At 43.7% G+C, this 21,767-nt stretch overlaps 1 protein-coding gene across 1 annotated transcript in view; it reads left to right on the plus strand.

Moving 5' to 3' along the window:
* The window catches only part of LOC138825086 (A disintegrin and metalloproteinase with thrombospondin motifs 18-like), a 97,676-nt gene that overhangs the window by 66,220 nt on the left and 9,689 nt on the right, over positions 1 to 21,767 (plus strand). The window contains exons 13-17 of the mRNA XM_070019458.1: positions 931 to 1,061; positions 2,095 to 2,218; positions 3,412 to 3,656; positions 20,315 to 20,456; positions 21,500 to 21,626. Coding sequence (XP_069875559.1) covers positions 931 to 1,061; positions 2,095 to 2,218; positions 3,412 to 3,656; positions 20,315 to 20,456; positions 21,500 to 21,626 — 769 coding nt within the window. The remainder of the gene's footprint in view (positions 1 to 930; positions 1,062 to 2,094; positions 2,219 to 3,411; positions 3,657 to 20,314; positions 20,457 to 21,499; positions 21,627 to 21,767) is intronic.

The raw sequence follows: 21,767 nt of genomic DNA on the forward strand, positions 1-21,767 counted from the left end.
GTAATCCCAATGCAAACCTCAGTACCATGGAAAGTAAAATGTCAGTAGAACACAATGGCATCCCTATATTTACGTAATGTTAATGACACATGAAACCTTGAAGGCACAAGGTCCCACAACCCAGCCATCATGTAAATAGTGAATATTGCTAAGGATTGGGAAAAATAACATTCTTTTGTATTAACATTCAGTCAGCTTTATATGCATTGTCAAATGGTATTCTTTGTTATTATTAGTTTTTTTTAGATTTTATTTTCTTGGTGGCACTGGGAATTGAACCTCGCCTGCTGCTTGCTAGGTAGCTACTCTACCCCTTGAACTATGCCTTTAAAAGCTTCTTTGCTTTGATAATTTTCAAAGTAGGGTTTTATTTTATGCTACAACCAGCCAGAACTGTGATCCTCCTCTCTGTGCTTCACCGTGTTGCTGGGCATGACAGACATGTGCCTCTGTACTCAGCTATTGGTTGAGATGGAGTCTTGAAAACTTTAATGCCCTGTCTGGCCTCAATCCCCAAATAGCTAGGATTATAGGCTTAAGCCACTACACCTGAAGGAATTCATATTTTAATGTTCTATATGTGCACACCCATGTGTGCACATGTATGTACAAAATTGTGTGTAACCTTGGTTGCTTTGATCATGATAGTTGTTGGGTTTTTTTGGGTCCGGTCGTGGGGCCTGAACTCTGGGCCTGGGCTCTATCCCTCAGCTCTTCAGCTCAAGGCTAGCGCTCTACCACTTGAGCCACAGCACCACTTCCGGCTTTTTTTTCTGCTTATGTGGTGCTGAGGAATCGAACCCAGGGCCTCATGCATGCAAGGCAAGTGCTCTACCACTGAGCCACCTTCCCAGCCCCAAATGATCACGATAGCTTTTGTCCTTACAGTTTCCTCTTGCCCATGGCCTCTCTTGATCTCTTTGCTTCTAGAGGAAGACCGGTGTAAACTCTACTGCAAGGCTGAGAATTTTGAATTCTTTTTTGCAATGTCTGGCAAGGTGAAAGATGGGACTCCCTGCTCCTCACACAAAAACGATGTCTGTATCGATGGGATTTGTGAAGTAAGAGAACATTTTTTTTTGCCTTGGGGTATAGGGTCATGTGTGCACATTCTTAGGTTAAGTGTGTACCACAGGAGTGTGCAAAGAGTCTGCCAGGGTGGTGTGGAGAAAAGGAGCAAATTATTCAACTTGAACAGACATCTCTAAATGTGTCACCTTTTACACAGTTCCTGTCCAAGCAGTGCAATTTCTGCTTCCCAATGCATAGAGCAGAAATGATGGCATTTCCTACTCCATATAGAAGATTTAAGAATGCATGTCATATGCCAGGGGCTCCTAGCTACTGAGTTGGCTGGTATCTGAGAATCACAATTTAGGACCAACCTGTGCAGCAAAGTCTGGGAGATGAAGTCTAATCTCCAGTTAACCAGCAAAATCCAGAAGTGCAAGTGTGGTTCAAGTAGTAGAGTTTAAAAAAAAAAAAGCCAAAGGAGAATGCAAGGCCCTGAGTACACACATACACACACACACACACACACACCACACACACACACACACACACACACGCACGCACACAAACACATACACACACACACTATAAATAATGACTAATTTCTTGCATTTTTTTTACTAAGGCCATACTCACTGTATTATAGGACTCTCAAAAACATATTTTGAAATACAACACTTTTTCCCAGTTGTTTTTTTCTTTCTCTTTGGAAACTCGTTTCTCGTTCACTTGAATTTCCTTGTGAGGTCCTTTTCGAGGCAGGGTGTTAGGGGTTGAGTGTGTATCGTCCAACGTTTTTATGTCCCAGGCTGAAGCTGGCCTGAGAATCTCACCTGGCATTGGCAGGCGATTGTATATTCCAGTTTTACAGATGTGGAGTCCAGGCCTTAGATGTATGAATGTAACATGTGCAGCCAGGCATCAAGAAGCCTGGAGCCAGTCAATCTTGAGGCTGTGCTTTTACCCATAAGCTGGCTGCCTTCTTTAAATTCCATGAATACAGAAAGCTGTGTGTCAGCAGGTAGAGAGAGCCACTGGCTTCTCTTACCTTTGATTTTCTCACTTTATTTTTTTCTGTTACAGCCTGTGGGATGTGATCATGAACTTGGCTCTAAAGCAGTTGCCGATGCCTGTGGCGTTTGCAAAGGTGATAATTCGACTTGCAAGTTTTACAAGGGCCTGTACCGCAATCAGTATAAAGCGAATGGTAAGCGATACCGCTGTCACGTGGCTGGATGAGTGTGAGTCACACCAAGATGGCACACAAGCATGCCTGCTGCGCGGAGGACAGCTTGCATTTCTTGTTTGTGAACAAGGGAGCCGGGTGTCTTTGAGGAAGTTCTTCAAAGCACTGCGTACCTCCCAAGGATGTTGCATGAATTCCTCCCTACTTTGCAGTTTAAATGCACCCGTCAGGGCTGGGAAGGTGGCTCAGTGGTACAGAGTGCTAGCTTTGAACTGAAATGCTGAGGGACATCGCCAGGGCCCAGAGTTCAGGCCCCATGACGGACAAAAAAAAATGCACCCTTCAGACTCTTATACTCTCCCCCTCCCCCTCCACCCAGTCAACAAAAATCTTACTCTGAAATACAGAGAGTCCAGGCACACAGTGGAACATGAATATCTGAACGTGGTCCCCTAAACATTTCAAGTAAAATTAAACCCTCAGATCCTCTTTTAAGAATGCTAAACCTGGAGAAATGGCTGTATTTAGGTAAAATGAGCAGATTTTTTTTCCTTCCTTCCTTCCTTCTTTCTTCCCTCCCTCCTTCCCTTTCTCTTTCTCTCTCTCTTTTTTCTTTCTCTTTTTCTTTCTCTCTTTCTTTCTCTCTTTGTTTCTCCTTCCTTCCTTCCTTCCTTCCTTCCTTCCTTCCTTCCTTCCTTCCTTCCTTCCTTCCTTCCTTTGTTTTTAATGCTCCTGATTTATTATCTTTAAGAGTTTGAACAAAGTGGGGTTCTGTTCAGCCCATCAGTGTATGAGTATAGTGCATTTTACCCTTTCATTCTCCCCCATCTTTCCCAACTGCATCCGGCCCCTCAAGTTGCCAAGTTCCATTTTCATATATGTACATTTGTGTGTGTGTGTGTGTGTGTGTGTGTGTGTGTGTGTGTGTGTGTGTGTGTGTGTGTGTGTGTGTATTTGAGGTGTTTGTTGATCTAGAAAAGATGTGAGCCCATGACCATAGGTGCGTGTGTGGTTAGGATACTGGAAATGCCGCCTTTTCTTTCTCTGGTGTTTCTACCAATTAGAAAATGAAACAATGGCTCACTTTTGCCTCGTAGGATAGGAGTGGATGGCAGTTAATGATTCCAAAAGTGTACAAATGGACACCGTCCATCTCCATCCCTTCCTAGCCACTGTCCCCCAATGTTCAGTGTAAAATTACTGTTTCCATACAGAGTATTACCCAGTGGTCATCATTCCAGCGGGGGCCCAAAGCATTGAAATCCAGGAGCTCCAGGTTTCCTCCAGTTATCTGGCCGTTCGCAGCCTCAGTCAAAAGTATTACCTGACTGGGAGCTGGCGCATTGACTGGCCCGGGGAGTTCCCGTTTGCAGGGACCACGTTTGAATATCAGCGCTCCGCCACCCGCCCAGAGAGACTCTACGCAGCAGGACCCACCAACGAGACGCTGGTGTTTGAAGTAAGCTTGACTCACTTTTCAATCCTTCTTACTGGTGTGTGCTATTTGAGCTGGTTCAGAGGACTCCAGTCCTTTTAGTTCAATTTGTTCCTGATTAAGCTAACTTTTTTCTTTCTTCTGGCATTACAGTGGTTTCTTTGTGCCAATACTGAGGCTTAAACTTAAGGCCAAAGTGCTTATCCTTTAGCTTTCTTTGTGTGCATGGCTGGTGTTGTAGGGCTTGAACCACAGCTCCACTTTGCTGGTTACTGGATAGAAGAGTCTCACAGGCCTTATTGATTGAGCTGGCTTTGAACTATGATTCTCAGATCTCAGTCTCCTTACTACTAGGATTATAGGTGTGAGCCACTAGTGCCCGGATAATTACGGAGGTTTAACTCAGTACTTTGCACTTGTGAGGCAATTGCTCACTCAGTTGAGCTACACTTCCATCCCTCAGGGAGAAGGCAGCTCCGTTTTTAGGAAGAGGACAGAAGGCCTCCAAGAGTGTGCATTGATCTCACATTGATTTTCACATTGATTCTTCTTCATTATGCTCGGCTTGTGTGAAGAAAGGATGCTTATTCGATTATTCCAGTTTGTCTCTGTCTCATTTGAAGAGCCAACTACTCCTGTCATAGCTGGCCCAGGAGGCAGAATTATATCCTAGAGGAAATGCTTGCTTGAATATCAGCAGAGTGATAGTCTTGCAAAACCACGATAATTTTATAGGCTATAGGTTCCCCAGAGGTAAGAAGAGACACAAAAGGAAAATACACATGAATGGATAATAATGTCAGAAATAAACACAGCTGCACACATCTCCAAATGGCTGTGTAAGATTGCTATCAGATGTGCATCTCCTTCATGTTGTGCCTCAGAACTCTCTCTTCCTTGAGTTTAATGGCTTTGCAGTCATGGGCCAGTGATGTGCTCCAGTGTTTTCTGAGGGGACAATGACCGTGTTCCCCAAAAGCGTACAAAGCAAGGCTTGCACTTACTCACTTTGAACTTTGGTTTCTTACCTGTGAAGTGAGCAGTGGAAAAGTCATCCTGTCCATCACTCCTCCATGACTGTAACAGAGCGCCAGGACTTGGGGAATGCAGTTCATGTGGAAGAGCACTTGTCTGGAAGTGCAGGGTCCTGAGTTCAATTCCCGGTGCTGCCAGAACAAAAATAAACAGAGCCTGAGACAAGCCACTTATATAGAGAAGCAAGTTTTTATTTTTTGTTGAACTTGGTTTTGGAGGTTCGGATGCGGGTTTGTTGACTCTGGGGCTCTGGGGCCGGTGGTGAGGCAGCAGGCCCTGGCAGGGCTGAGGCAGCAGGCCCTGGCAGGGCTGAGGCAGCAGGTCCTGGCAGGGTTGAGCAGGTCCTGACAGGGCCGAGGCAGCAGGCCCTGGCAGGGCTGAGGCAGCAGGTCCTGGCAGGGTTGAGCAGGTTCTGGCAGGGCTGAGGCAGCAGGTCCTGGCAGGGTCGCACAGTAGAGGGAGCTGCTCACCTCATGGAAGCTAGGAAGTGAAAGTCGGGGAAAGAGGAAGGACAAGGAGGGGCCAGGATCCCAACATAGCTGCAGTGACTCCTTTCCTCCCACTGGGCTCCACATCTACCATCTCCTAATAGCCACCTAGGCCAAGGACCAAGCCTTTAATCTGATGGCCTTCCCAGCACTTACCTCACTGTCTGGCCAGAAAAGTAGGGAATTACAAGGAAAGTTAAAAGACTTCCCTAATGTATACAGTCAAGAACAAGCCAAGGAGACCTAGAGTCCAAATCTTCTCCCTCCAGAACCAGGAAGTCTGCATTCAGCCCAGTCACACTGCTCTTCTCTGCCCTGGTCAAGCAAATGTATGAGTGACACAGCCGCTGTTAGCATCGTGATTGAGACTGCGCTGTGCTGAGACCAGGAGGTCCCTCTGTGCAGGGATTATGTTCCTAAGTTCGATGCTCCAGATGACAAAAAACGTTGAGCCTTAAAGGGGTGTCAGCTATAAGTGGCAGGATTGAGGTTTACACTCGAATCCTTCCCTTGTTGCCCATGATATTACCTAACACTGAAGACGCTGGAAACTCAGCCCCTGAGGAGGGACAGCACAGTGTTTCTGGGCATGGAGCGGCTGTGCTATTCTGTAGGAAGGACAGAAATAAGCACAGGAGAGGGGAACAAAGAGCCGTGAGGACAGTCAACGCTGGCGACGTCACTTCCGGGTAGGAATTCATGTAGACAGAACCTGTCCACCTGTTTTGATCAACACCAGCATAAGTCTGTGGAAGCAGGAGGCCGATCTCAAAATCACACCTGAAGCTCGTTGGGTGGTCTTTGTCTCCTTTCTGTCTTAGGTATATCGACTAACCGATCTCAGATTCTTGGTCCTTCTTGGTGCCCTTCTTGGTGCTGAGGGAGGGACATACTGTTTTCCCCTGGGATGCTTACAGTGTGCCATGTCCTCTGTCTTTTTTTGCAAGGTGTTTTGGTTCAGATGTGTAATTTTTTTTTAAGCAATTTTCAGCCAGGCACGGGTGGCCCATGCCTACAGTCCTAGCTACTCAGGAGGCAGATGCAAAGCAGAAGTGAAAACCAGAAAGTTCCCCTTGTTGTCTGCACTGACCAGACTTGTGGTCAACAAACATTGTTCTGGCAGACAAGGGTGTCATTCCAGCCTTGCACCAACATAGCCTTGTGCTTTGGTTCAGCGAAGTGCAACAATGTGTCTTGTTCAGCTGCATAATTTAGCCCTGACATGAATGAATGGATTTAATCATCCGTTTAACCCAAGCATAAACTAGTTTAATTAATTAATTAATGATTTCTTAATTTTTTAGCAGCAAGTTTTGAGAAATGAAAGCTTGACCTTGGTTCAGGGTGGAGTCTCTAAAATAGACCTGGGACCTCGATCTGTCCCTTTGTAAATGCAGACGGTTCCTTGAGGAAAAACAGTGAATCGGTTAGGAGAAATGTGCTATTTGGACATTCATAGCTTGCTTTAAAAATAGGTTTTTAACTATATATAAGGAGAGCAGAACTATAGCAGTATCTACAGCAATACAAAATGATGGTTTCATCCTGGTAGAGTGAAGTCAGTCTTATTTTCTGTAAGGATGGACGTCCATCCTTCTACTTAAGCTTCCCTTTGCAGTTGGGAATGGGGTGGGAGACATGGACCACCATGCTCAGCGTTGGACATGCTTTCTGGATGAAGTTAAGAGTTCACTCAAAAGTTGCAAATCGGGGCTGGGAAGGTGGCTTAGTGGTAGAGCGCTTGCCTTGCATGCATGAGGCCCTGGGTTCGATTCCTCAGCACCACATAAGCAAAAAGAAAAAAGCTGGAAGTGGTGCTGTGGCTCAAGTGGTAGAGTGCTAGCCTTGAGCTGAAGAGCTGAGAGACAGCGCCCAGGCCCAGAGTTCAGGCCCCACGACCGGAGCCCCCCCCCCCAAAAAAGTTGTAAATCATTGTGTGTGGTGGTAGAACATGCCTAAAATCCCAGCTACCAGAGAGGCAGAAACGGAAGAATCATGGTTCAAGGCTAGCTAGGGCAAAGTTACTATGAGGTCCTAGATGAAAAACTAAAAGCAAAAGTACTGGCTGGAGTCCTGGCTCTGAATCCAAGCCCCAGTACCACAAAGAAAATCACAGCTGTGTTCCAAGGTTAAAAAATAGTCAAATCCAGCAACCTACTATTATGCCTATTTTATTTTTTTTTAAAGAATGTGAGTTTAGTATTTAAATTACTGTTTTCAAGAGAACAACATCAGATTTCTGGTCGGTTTTAATCACATGCTTATATCTTTCCAAAATTGATAGTACACCGTTACTTAAAAAAAAAACCTTGAAATTACAATAAATAATAAATTACATTTTTTCCAAAACTAGAGTATATCTTAATCTCCAAGTGATCCATAGTTTAAGTCTTTATAGGAAGTTAAATAAAGTTCATATGCCTCTCTACACAACAAGTATGAACTGAATGAAAATGAATACTTTGGGAGCCAGAAATATGTTCACTCCAATATAAAAATGTTGAATGTATTTTATAATCCTGTGGGATGCTGGAGTAGAGTGTGTGAGCCTACCAAAATGAAGCATGCAGCTCTTTCCCCTGGAAGTATCATCTCTCAACAAAAGCATTTTCCCTTTTGGCTGTTGAAAATTGCTGCATGTTCCTAAATTCTTATGATTGTGTAAAATTCCAGAGCAAGGCTATGGTGTCAACACACCTCAGGGTCATTCCGTGATGTATTCCATTTTTCTCCTCTTAATATCTCAGCTAATTCCCATCTTCATATATGAACTTGTGGTACATAGTAGGCTGTGATCAAAGTAATTTTTTTCTTCTCTTCATTGGCTATCAGTGTCTGATGACAACAAATTAAACATTGGCTAGGTATCTGTTTGATATAAGTCTTGTGCTAGAGGAATTGCCAGTGATCTCTTTATAGATAGAAATCAGGACACCAGAAATTTGTGCTCTCGGGTGTTTTAAGAATGTAAAGAATGAGTTTGGGTGCATGGATCCCATTCTCCTTAGTGTCATAATGGGTTAGACAGAGAGCTAGCTGGTGATGCCAGTTAATCCTTACTATGTGACTTTGAACAAATTGCTTAAATTGCCCTCACCTTGACTTCTCCATTTGGAAAAAATTTCTTCAGGGTGAATTAGTGACTTCCACTGTGTCCTAGAGCCCTGTCCCCAAACACTGTCAGAGCACCAGAAACTGTGTGTCATCAAATGACAGTTTCTACACAGTTCCTCACGGTTTGTACAGCTGGCATGATATCTAGAACATTGTACATTGAGCACTAAATAAACTAATTAATTAGTAGAATTATAGTGTGAATGAAAGCCAATGATAAAATTCCTTTGTTCATTTAACGAGTCTGGTCTTCTTTCTAGGAGAAAACCTTGTGGGATTTCATTTCCCCAGAGGTATTTGAGGGATCTGTGTGCTTCCTGAGGAGGTTCCTGGGCCCAGGGTGTGAATCACTTACACTTGGGAAGTTGCCAAAGACTCATCGAAATCCAAAAAAGGGAACTGTTTCCCATGGATAGCAGGCTTACTAGATCTTTCCATTGATTTCTGGAATTTTGTAGTACAAGGCAGAGTAATACAACCTTGGGAGTAATTGACTTTTGTCCATTAACCCCAAGAAATAAGTGCCTGGACTGACACCAAACAAAAGTATCTTCTGCTTCTGGTTATTTTTATATGTCAGAGATTTTACACGACATCTTCGTGGGGAGCTCAGAGTTGAAAGTAAATGGGAAACAGACGTTCCCTTTTATCACTAAGTCATGAGCCAATCCAGTTCTACAGTGCAGACTCTTACTACAGGCAGTATTCTCTTTGGAACTTTTTTCTCTGGCTGTTTCCACATTTTGCAGCAGGTGGATGTCCACTTAAACAGTGCTGGCTGGTTGATTTCCTCAATGGTCCAGAAAGATTCCTAAGGGTAATGAAGCATTTGTATGATCATCTTCGGCCGTAAGTGTGTAGGCCGTATTTAAGTCCATCAATCACATTTCTGTTTTGAAAACGATACACATTCAAATGACTAATGTTTCTGCATTACCCCCAAAGGAGATAAGTAGTCATATGCACAGCCCCCAAGGAAAGAAAGGCTATTTTGGCAGTCATAGGTTTTCTGAGATCATAACAGATATGGGTTTTATATAAGTAGATAATTTCCATTTATTTCAATGCATTCTCTACAACACGGGTCTGGCATAAAGACTAAAACATTGCTCATTGAACTCATGAACTTATTAGTCATCTGACGGATTGTTAAAGTGAGCTTATATTTCGATAGTGTCTAGGGGATGAGGCATTATCTGGTTAGGTTTGGGGAATTAAAAGAATAGCTTAAATCTGTGTTCATCTGTACCCCTGAAATAGCTACATTTAGTCTGTTTATGTATGAGGAGGGGGTGGTGGTAGAAGAATTAAATTGTGAAGTGGTAGAAATGTGAAAATGGAGAATCAGAATTGGAATTTGCACATGGCCTTCTTCATCTGATGCAGACATTTGTGCTGGCCTTTGGGAATATGTTTTTCTTTTTCTTTTTTTTTTTAACATTTAGATGTAGGTAATTTAGGTGATACTGGAGTTTTAATTTGGGCCTTGCACTTGCCAGGCGGGCACTACTCAACGTCTTAAGCTACGTCCTCTGCCCTTTTTGATTCTGTTTTTCTTCTTATAGGGTCCCATAAATATACTTGGATAGGTTTGGACCACTGTCATCTATCCACACTTCCTGTGCATTGGGATGACAGAGGTATACCACTGTGGCCAGCTAATAGTTGAGACAAGTTCTCCATTTTCACCTGTGCTAGCACTGAACCATGATCCTCTTGGTCTCCATCTCCCAAGTGACTGTGCCTGTAGGTGTGAAGCACCGGCATTTGGCTAGATGTAGGCAGGTTTTTTTCATGACTGAGGTTTGCACTGGCTAGGTAGGCACTCTACTACTTGGGCTACACCTCCAGCTCTGGATACAGGTGATTCGGTGTCACTGGCTTCATTGTTTAAGCAACATGGAAAAGTCTTATTCCACATACAATTTTAGGAAGCCTTGGCAATAAAACATCACAACACAAATTCCTTTACTTTGTGATTAGTTCAGTTCTTCCTCTTTCTTCCCTCCTTCCCTTCTTTCTTTCCTCTCCTCTCTCTCCCATCAGTTGAACCCAAGGCCTTGCATAGTGTTGGCATCCATCCCTAGCCCTTTACTTTCTTCTGTACTCAGTTTTCTTTGTCTGTCTTTCTGTCACACATACACACACACACACACACACACACACACACTACAACAAAGAGTGAGTCATAGTCTATCAAACCGTGTAGTACTTGGAAGAGAAGCAAAGCAATTTGTGGTGAGAGTTCCAGGTGACTTCAGCGCCGTCTGATACACAGAGCATGATAACACAGACGACTCTTCTGTCATTGAAATATGATCTTCTGTATTATTACAGCACTGCTTTTTTTTAACTTAACAAAGTCTTTCAAACACATGAACAACTCTTTTTTATGTTAAGGATATACGTATCTCTGTTTTTTTTCTTGTCTTTGAGGGGCAAGGGAGGGTATTTGAGTGTCCATCCCTCAGGCACAGCACACGTAGGCTAATCTTGCGGTTGGAAACTCACTGTTGCTTTAGTCATGACAGTAAGTGAGAAATAGATTAACCCCAGGCTAGTTCCAAGACAGGAAAAGACATCTAAAGAAAATTACTATAATAAACAACTTCCTGCACTCTTTTGGCAAGAGGAGATGATGGGGTTGGTGGGGGGGACAGGCCAGGTGGACCAGGCATGGTGATCAATGAGATGACAGCGAGTGAGTGACATGAGCGACTATTAATTACCTCCCGCTCAGCTGCTTCCCTGGGCCCCGCCGGCAGAGTCCTCCCCTGGGTAACAGGTCTGGAATGGGAGAAGATATTCCTCGAGATAAAATCGGAGTGTCGGGGAGGGGACTAAGCAAAGACATGAAATACAAAAGGCCAGGAAGAGGTGGAGAATTAATTTGGAACAGATGACCTCAAACTCAGCCTGAAGAGGCTGGTTCCCCGGCACTTTGCCCAATGGCACATCATTTTTCTGGAAGTCACCATGTGCTGTTTGAAGCAGAGGCCTCTGGTGAATTCAGAGCAAATACTTCTGGGATCGCTTTGGGGAGCACTATTTATTTCTCTTCCCCTCAACTCGGAAGAATGTAGAGGAGTTGAGTGAGTGCCACGGGGGAGATTCGGTGCCTCAGCCCACACCTTGGAAGCTTGCCTTTGAACTTTTGCCTCTCCTGGTCTCCTTGTGAGCATCATCTCCTTGTGATCATTGTCTCCATGTAAGCATTGTCTTCATGTGAGCATTGTCTCCTTGTGAGCATTGTCTCCTTGTGAGCATTGTCTCCTTGTGATCATCGTCTCCTTGTGAGCATTGTCTCCTTGTGAGCATTGTCTCCTTGTGAGCATTGTCTCCATGTGAGCATCGTCTCCATGTGAGCATCGTCTCCTTGTGATCATTGTCTCCTTGTGATCATCATCTCCTTGTGAGATTTGTCTCCATGTGAGCATTGTCTCCTTGTGAGCATCGTCTCCTTGTGAGCATTGCCTCCTTGTGATCATCGTCTCCTTGTGAGCATTGTCTCCTTGTGATCATCATCTCCTTGTGAGATTTGTCTCCATGTGAGCATCATCTCCATGTGAGCATTGTCTCCATGTGAGCATTGTCTCCTTGTGAGCATCATCTCCATGTGAGCATCGTCTCCATGTGAGCATTGTCTCCTTGTGAGCATCATCTCCATGTGAGCATCGTCTCCTTGTGAGCATTGTCTCCTTGTGAGCATTGTCTCCTTGTGAGCATTGTCTCCATGTGAGCATTTTCTCCATGTGAGCATCGTCTCCATGTGAGCATCATCTCCATGTGAGCATCGTCTTCATGTGATCATCGTCTCCATGTGATCATCGTCTCCTTGTGATCATCATTTCCTTGTGATCATCGTCTCCTTGTGAGCATCGTCTCCTTGTGAGATTTGTCTCCATGTGAGCATTGTTTCCTTGTGATCATCGTCTCCTTGTGAGCATTGTCTCCATGTGATCATCGTCTCCTTGTAAGCATTGTCTCCATGTGAGCATTGTCTCCTTGTGAGCATCATCTCCTTGTGAGCATCACTTGCACATCGGACTCTTGCACTCACGTCAGCCATGAGGGGAGCTAGCACTGTTCATCAAGCTTGGAAGCAAAGGAGAAGGGAGAGGAAACTGCCCCAGTGTTTGCATCGCCAACTTGCCAAACCACCGATCTATGCCAAGGCCCTGCTCCTCTGAAGCTTACGGCACGTGTGTTGCCATTGGAGATTCAGCAAGCAGGGATCCACCAAAGAAGGCTATTGCATCCCTGTTGCTCAAAGAGCAATGAAAGAAAGCATTAGGAATATGTATAGGAAAATGGACCAACATGATTTAAGAATCATAGAGGCTTAAGTTAGATATTAGCCCATAAGGTCAAGACAGGAGAGTTCTCAGTTCCGACCCCATGTCACAAAATAAATATTTGAATGTGCTGCTGATCCCAGTGTAGAATATTTTCAGCAGTTAATACTGTTGTTTTTCCTCTTTGGTAGTCTGGGATTTGAACTCAGGGTCTTGTACTTGCTAATAAGCAGGTTCTCTACTGCTGAGCTATCTCTTCTGCCCTGTTTTTTTCACATGTTAGATCGTAATCCTAGACCTCATTTTAGAGCATTCGAGACTGTGAACTGAGAGACATAGTGTTCAGATTTACAGTCAGTCAATATCACAGAGCTGAGTTCACCTCTCACCATCCGTGTCACCTGGGTACTGGGTGACTCTTCTGCATTTTTGAATATTAGTAGCACCTTCGCATAATGTTACTACCAATTTTAAATGCGATCATGCATTTAAACGCAGTGACATCACCACCACCCCAGTGCCCAACCCCCACCCCTTTGTGCTCCCCCATAACCCAGGATAGCAAGCATAATGCTATTGTGCCTCCCACCTGTAGGAGGGAGTCTGGGATACTTTTATGTCGAGGCTGGCCTCTAACTATAATCCCCCAATCTCTGCCTCCCAAGTAACTAGGATATGGGCCTCTGTGCCTGGCCCAGAATGCTCTTCTTTTTTTAAGCAAGCAAATACATTATAGATAAGAACCAAGTTCAGTAAATAGAAAGCCAGTCTTTTGAAACTATAGCAGATTTCCATGAGAAAATGAGGACAACTTCTTTAATTTTTGTTTGTCAAAAAGGACCTTCAATAATAACCAATAAAATAGGGATACAGGTTGACCCATTGCAACAATGAAATGTACAAGATGCTATGTCGAAAAACAAACTACAATTTAGGCGAGGCGGAGAGGAGGGATTGTAGTTGTGGAAATGGGAGGGAAGGGAGGGGAGGGGAAAAACAAAGGAGGAGGCAACAGTGCTTGATAAGAAATGTACTCATTACCATGCTCCTGTGATTGTAACCCCTCTGTATGCTATTTTCACAATAAAAAATGTATTTTAAAAAATAACCAATAATAACAATGACAGCAACAGTACTAATAATAAACCAAAGCCAGTGGGAAGCATTTAAAAGGTTGACCATAACAAAAGTAGAAGTAAAAGAAAAAAAAAGATTTTCCCTCAGTCACTCCACGTGTTCTTTGCTTTTACTTTGGAGTCCCCGGGCAGAAACAGCCTCTCCCCTGCTTCAGAGTGCACGTGGTAGATTCCCACTGTGGCTTCCCCATTTAAGAAGCTGTAAATTTTATTCTGTGAGCCCTCCCCCCACCCAACGCTCTGGGCTTCCGAGTGTGGTGTCTGCACTCAGGTGGCTCGTGTGTTAAAGGTGGACATGAAGGAGTTCTGAGGGTCTGGAAGTACTTTAGGGCTTTGCTTGCCAGCTGTAAAGGAAAGACCTGGTGCCAGTTGGCTGGAAAGCTCCCTGGACTCAATCCAGTTAAGTAGACAGAAACACTGGCGAGCTTTCCAACTTTGTGCGTTGAGCAGCTTGGTTCCACAGCCTAGTGGGCTGCATGGGGTGGCTCAGAAGTGGCATCAAGGTGTGGCCCGCCATGACTGGGCATGTGGGGGTGTTAGTGTTCCCCACCAGGGCTGAGAAAAGCAACAGAGGGCTCTTGACAAGGTCACTGAAAAGGCTTCAAGGTGGATGTGATGTTGGGCGCTGGATGGCTCATGCCTATAATCCTAGCTACTCAGGAGGCTGAGATTTGAGGATCTCAGTTTGAAGCGAGCCCAGGCAGAAAAGTTGGTGAGACTCTTCTCTCCAGCTAACCAGACAGAAGTTGGAAATGGAACTGGGGTGCAAGTGGTAGACCACTAGCCTTGAGAGAAAAAGCTAATGTCCCATGCCCAAGTCCCAAGTTTAAGCCCAGTACTGACACGCACACATACACACACACACACACACACACACACACACACACACACTCTCACACTCATACTCACAAATAGATGCCAATGATAGGTATTATTGTTTTGAAATTATGGATTGTCCGAGATATATTCTCCTTTGTTGAAAGAAGTCTTAGCTATGTGGTTGTTTGTACATCTCTCCAAGGCCCAGGTGTTGTCTGCAAGGAAGAGGATGGTGATGGCCATATCTTCCTTCTTCTATTTGGATATACATGAGCCTGTCAAATTGGGAGTGATCATTTCCACCCATATCGAAGGACAGGGCAAAGTCTCTGTTACACCAAAGTGTCATTTAGACTTGGACAATGTTCAAGTTGGGTCTTCAAACTGACCTAAGTGGGAAAATCCTAGGTGGTGGTTTGGGCAGATCTGGTTTCAGGACCGTGGGACCTCCAGAGTTCACGTGGACCCTGGGCTCAGAAGAGTCGATGTTTGTTTCAGTGCTGTGCTAAATTCTTAATAATTTTTCCCCCTTTAAACAAGTAACCTTGAGTTTTCATTTTGTATGGGGACCACAAATCATGTGGCCATTTCCTGGAGATAGAAATTGATTTCCTTGCCAGAATTCAGTCTTCCTTGTTTTCTCTTTTCTTTCTTTTTTTTCCCCCTTCAAAACAAGAGAGAGCCATAGTGATTTCCTTTGCTGCATCCACTATCCACTATTAAGAATGACTGTTTGTTAAGCACACTATAGCAAAAAACAAGGTAATGCTAGTTAGTGTTCTATGCTCCTTTATCATCTTCCTCAATGCAGAGTAAAAGCAAGGGCAGAGAGAGCACTCATTTGTTTTGGAGAAGTAGAAAACAGGTATTATAACCTATAGTAATTAGAATGAGCATACACTCACCTTTCATCTTTTTAGCCCATAATTTTCTTGTCAGCCTACTGCTGTGTGATACGGACAAGAACTCTCAGCCTCCAGGATTCTACTTACAATGTTGCACGTGGATTTATAGCTGTGCAGACATTCGAGTCAAGCCTTGAGTCATTTGGTTTTGTAAAGTCGGGGTGCCTTTATTCACTTGTGCCTTGCCTGGAACTACTGGCATGTTCAAGACATAAATAACACTAGGCTCTCTAGATCCCTGGCTTATAAAACCATAATAGAACACACACGTGCAGTTGCTCTGGGTTTTATGACTTACTAATGTAAGATTTTATATTTCTGCGAACACTTACAGTAAAGAGTGTCATTTTGCTTCTTGCTGGATACATAAATTACTAATTGCCTTACAAATAGGGAAGAGATTGGTTTCACTTTTGCTTTTTTGTGTGTGTGGTCATGAGGGTATGAATTCAGGACCTTGCACTTGATGGGCAGGTAGTCTACCTCTGTGTCATACCCTTAGTCATTTTTGCTCCTGTCATTTTTTCAGATAGGGTCTCAGGATTATTCCTCAGGTTGGCTTGGACTGTGATCCCCCTGTGTAATAAGAGATGATTGCATGAACCCCCATACCTCGCTTTTTGTTTGTTTGTTCATTGGATGGGGCCTTAGGACTTTTTTCCCCATCTTCAGGGGTGGTGATATGTGTGCCTGGGCTGACCTCAAACATTAATCCTCCCAATCTCTGCCTTCCAAGTTGCTGGGGTTATAGGTGTGAGGCACCACCACCAGTCAACCCCCTCATTGCTTGTACAGATTCCATGCCATGCTGGTCAGATCTTTGCGTTTCTGAGGATGTTTCACTTTTGTTTCGGTGATGGGGAAGGTGTTCCCAGGGAGGACATCTGACTGGCAGAGGACCACAAGTGAGTGAGGAGAAAGGGGAACAGAGAAACTTTCCACGGATTTGTTGCTGCTGCGGTGGTTGCTGTGAAGGGCAATGGAGAAATGGCACATGAGTTGGAGGGCCGTGTGGAACTGAGATAAATCTTGAGAGATCTAATACCATCTGATCCCCTACATAGAGAAATCTCAGTCAGGTCAGGAGAGAGGAGACAACTAGAGCAGTGATGTAGTCAAGCATCTGAGGGAAGGTGGAATTTGGCACAGGATGAGGGAGGTGGTCTTAGAGGCCAGGTCAGGATATCCAGGAAAGGAAGGGAGGGGATAGGAAGGGACAGAAGAGGAATGGGGCAAAAAGGAATCTATGGATATAGGCTCACAGGTAGGTTTGGCCCTGGAATATTATTTAAGACTCTTCTTGTTGATAGCATCAATCATTTTTCTAATGGTTGGTTTGAATAGAAGACTGGGGAGAATGACATCTTGATTCTTTTTAATTAGTAGTAATGGACATTTCTCTTAAACCCATCTTGGTCTTCATAGTAATATTTTTCCATGCTGTGCAGTTAAACACCAGCCATGTGCACTGTCAGGTCTGAAATAGATGTGAGAAATGAAAGCAGAATATAGTGAGCGCCCACCCAAAGGTCTGCTACACCAGCCTGAAGCCACCAGAACATGAGCCTGTGGAGCTCGAAGGCCAACAACTAACATCCTTTGGTATTTCCTCTACATTTGCCTTAAAAGTCTATTCTTCTGTGGCAGAGGAAGTCAGGCTGGGGTTTGCATGGTGAGAATGGAATGGTGCTGGGAAGCAGAGAGACACGAGGAAGTGTCTCCTTTGATCGTCTCTGTCTAAATCTGGCAGATGTGGGATGCGGGTCCTGACAGCATAGCCTCATGTCCCCTCCAGGGCTGTTGCCGCCACTCACTCCATCTCTAGTCCATTTCTCCCACATCAGCGTTGTACCCTGCTTGATTATTTCCCCTGGAAGCCGTCTGCATTTCTATTCAACTGAGAAGACAGCAACCCAAAGTACTGCATTGCAGATGCTGCTCGGAGTGCAGGAGAAATCGAGTCAGAGTCCCCTCTCTTCTGTGCAAAACTGCCCTCACCATTCTGTTTGGATTGTGGATGCAACTCTAAAGTATCTGTATTTATTTCAGACCGTGTGAAGACATTAAAAGAAAGGCTTCAGCAATGCCAAATGAGGAAAGCATAAAACTTCTTTTAAAAAACCCATGCAAGCTTTGTTACAGGATTCCCAGAATGGCTGTATGGCTTAGCCACAGAAGTAGGAGAAACAAAGACTAGAGAGACCCTCAGACTTCAAAGACACCTGGGACTTCAGTTTTAGGAAAGGTTTACCTTTGGCAACTGATGAGAACATGACATTTATTCATTTGTAATGGTTTTTTTCCTGTAAGATTGGATTTGGATTGCTGTAAAGGATATGGGGAGAATAGAGGTCTACCTATCCACATTTTTGTTCAGGGAGTTAGCAAAGTATGTATTGTTGCAAAGTGACGTCTGTACCATGGAATGTTAAGAGGTAGATGAAGCTTGGTGTGATGGCTCATGCCTATAATCCCAGCTACTTAGGAGGCAGTGAATGAGGAGGATCACAGGCTGAGGCTTGACTCCACCTCAGTCAAGCTGCGTGCAGTGTCTGGTTCCTCTAATCCCAGACAAGAAGCCTGGGCAGGAGGGTGGATGTGGCTCAGACCCAGCCTAAGTATACCAAAAACAAACAAACATTTTTAAGCGAAGCACCAGTGGCTCATGACTGTAATTCTAGGTACTCAGGAGGCCGAGATCTGAGGATCGGGTTAGAAGCCAGCCTGGGAAGGAAAGTCTGTGAGACTCTTATCTCCATCTAACTGCCAGGAAACTGGAAGTGGCACTGTAGCTCAAAGTGGTAGAGCACTAGCCTGGAGCCAAAGGGCTCAGGGACAGTGCCTGGGTCCTGAGTTCAAGCCCCATGATTGACAAAATAAATAAATAAATATTTTTGTGGCAGTACTGGGGCTAGTACTCAGGGCCTGGGCACTGTCCCTGGGCTTTTATACTCAAGGCTAATTCTCTACCATTCAATCCACAGCTCTACTTCTGGCTTTTTTTCTTTTTTTGGTGGTTAATGGGCATGAGACCCTCACAGACTTTCCTGTCCAGGCTGGCTTTGAACCACAATCCTCAGATCCTAGCCTCCTAAGTAGCTAGGATTTTAGGCATGAGTCACCAGCATCCTTTAAGATAGATTTTACAAGATTTTTAAAAGTGAGCCTGGGTTGTGTCTTAGTGGTAGACTGCCTGTCTAGGATGAGCCATGAGTGCAGACCCCAGACCTACCAAAAATTGTTTTAAAGACTTAGAATATTTCTGGATATGTTTAAACTAATAGCAAAGTGGAAACCATTTGGTGACACCCTAAAGCGCAGTCTGACCTGGAGAAGGTCTGTGGACAGCTGCCACTCTCCAACACTAATTGAGGTGGGATCTCCCAGACAGAGATATGGCCAGGCCTTCTCTATTTTTAACCAGCAGTAGCCTTTCATTGGAGCACAGATGCCAAGTTCTGGTGGTAAAGAGTTTCCACAGGAATCATGGGGTAGGAGAAGACAAGTTATTTATATTCATGTTATTTATATTGAGCTTAAAAGTACATAAAATGAGGAATTAAGAAAAGAGGAAATTTAGAAGAGAATGTCTGCACACATATAAAAAAAGGTAACAGAAGTGTAGAGGTGTTAGAAGTTTCATGTAAGCATGATTGTGTGTGTGTGTGTGTGTGTGTGTGTGTGTATGCTGGGGCTTGAACTATGGGTTTCAATATCTCACTTTTAGCTTTTTTGCTCAAGGCTGATGCTCTATGACTTAAGCCACAGTTCTACTTTAGCCTCAAGAACTTTCCTGCCCAGATTAGCTTCCAACCACGATCTTCAGATCTCAGCCTCATGAATAGCTAGGATTACAGGCATGACCTTCTTTGTATGATCTTCTCTCTCATTTTATTTCAATGAGTAGTCAGCTGCTTCAAAAGTTGTTGGAGGAATATTTTGAGAAAAGGACAGAAAAAGCCAGCAGAGTGTATGACACTGGAAAGTGTCCAATAAAATGATTATCTTACCTCAATCATTAGACCTTTTGATATTGGAGTTTTCTAGAACCCTTGTATTTTGAAGAATCAGCTACATGTTTTTTTCTTATGCGATCAGATAAGGCCATTGATAATGCACGCATTCCTTTTAGACTAATTTTCTCTGGAAATTCTATTGGAAACCCATTTTGATTCTGGAGTTGATGAGAGGTAACTCTCAATAAGTGTCCCGTGGTTTTGTTTTGTTTTGTTTTTTGGAGGGGCAGTAGTGGTAATGAGTGCTACCTGTGTGCTACATTTAAAAAGTTGTGGTTCAGTACACACCACGAAATAGATCCATGTGGATTCACCAGTTGCAGTGCCTGTATGTGTGTGTATGCACGCTCGGGAGTATGCGTGTGGGTTTGTGCACGCGCGCACGTGTATGTGTGTGTGTGTGTGTGTGTGTGTGATGCAAGGCTCTCAAATCTAAGTTGAGAACTGAAAATAATAACTTTCTCCATGTTAATTTAAACATTTTCTTTATTAATACCCAGCATTGAGATCCTATGCAAATATCAAATTGGATTTTGGTTTTTAGCATTTTTCTACATCACAATTTTTACGCTATGGAGGTACACTTTTTTGATTTATTTCTGATGATTATTTTTTTAATTTTATTTTATTGTAAAGATGCTGTACAGATGGATTACAGTTACATGAGTAAGGCAATGAGTACGTTTCTTGACATGATTTAAAAGATGTGGCAACACTTTAAGTCACCATAAAACAAACTTGGGAGCAATAAGTGAACTGACTTGAAGGTCAAAATGACATGCAAATATCTTCAAAATGTTTAGCGAGATTTCTGTGATTCCAGGGTCTGTCTGACCTGAGGGATGATCTCTCATGGTTATCTCTCACTTTCCAGATACTGATGCAAGGCAAAAATCCAGGGATAGCCTGGAAGTATGCCCTTCCCAAGGCCCTGAATGGAACTCCGCCAGCGACAAAGAAACCCCATCATGCCTGGAGCACTGTGCTCTCTGAGTGCTCTGTCTCCTGCGGTGGAGGTGGGTGATGCCCGGGTTCCTCTTCGGAGGCTATCTCTTCTTCTACCCCAGGTCTCTTTAATACTGTAGGTTAAACAAAGCAAAACAAGGTTAAAAAGCCACGTAAGGATGGCCCTTCATAAGACCTATTTCCATAAAAAGCAAATATTATACTACTTGAGAATTTTCCTATGTAGAAAGAAAGGGATCCTAAAAGGATCAAGTCAACCACAACCAAGGCTCCAAGGTTCACACCTGGAACTTAGGGAAGCAATATAAAATACATTTATTTATGACAATATAAGTTCTGTGAGTTTATTCTCTTTTTATGTCTCTATACCGAGCTCATATACATAGACTGGATGAATGGATGGATTGATATATGAGTGGGTGGGTGGATGAATGGATGGGTGGGTGAGTGGATGGATATGTGGATGAATGGGTGGATACATGGATGGGTGGATGAGTGAGTAGATGGATGGGTAGGTAGATGGATGGATCAACAGATGGATAGGTGAATGGATGGGTGGGTGGATAGGTGGATGGATGGGTGGATGCATGCATGGATGAATGGATAGACTGGAGACTGGCCCTTTGTTTCCTGTTACTTAGACCACCTATTGGTAGTGGGTCTTCCTACTTAGCCTATCCCACAAAGCAAAATGAGATCTAAGATTCTAAGAGAATCAGGATCAGAGACAAATCAAAGACGATGAAGAAATTCTTATGTCTCTAAGGTCCATCTATAGGTGCCCAAACTAATGGACAAAACTATGGTTGCCTTGGTTTTCTTTAAGAAAGTTATAGTTATCCCTATGTTGTTAGAATCCACTTGAACTCTAAGAATCTATACATTAGTATTATTAAAATATAAACTCTATTATCTCAGGGATAACTAGTACTCAAATTAGTTGCAGCTGGATCAGAAGGAAGTATCTTTACAAAATATATAGATTCCATCTGTCAAGTGGAGTATCAGAACACTGGTAAATCCAAAGCAAAAATTGAAAAGAAGATTGAATTACCTAATAATGTTCACTTTGTCACTCCTGCCATCTTTCTAGGTTACGTAAGTGTGAAGGCCATTTGCCTACGTGATCAAAGTACTCACGTCAATTCCTCATTCTGCAATGGAAGAACCAAACCAGCAACTGAGCCCAAAATATGTAATGCTTTCTCCTGCCCGGCCTAGTAAGTCATCTGGAAACGTCTTTCTTTTTGTGTTTTTACCCAAATGTCCTGGTAATGGTGGTGGAGAGTAATGTGCAGTCACTGTCAAGACTTCTTTTATCCAACTCTCAACAGAGACTCCTCTTCCTGGAATTGAACCAA

The sequence above is a fragment of the Dipodomys merriami genome, unplaced genomic scaffold (genome assembly GCF_024711535.1).
Source record: "Dipodomys merriami isolate MVZ:Mamm:240054 unplaced genomic scaffold, mDipMer1.0.p SCAF_134, whole genome shotgun sequence".
In the NCBI taxonomy this organism is placed as follows: domain Eukaryota; kingdom Metazoa; phylum Chordata; class Mammalia; order Rodentia; family Heteromyidae; genus Dipodomys; species Dipodomys merriami.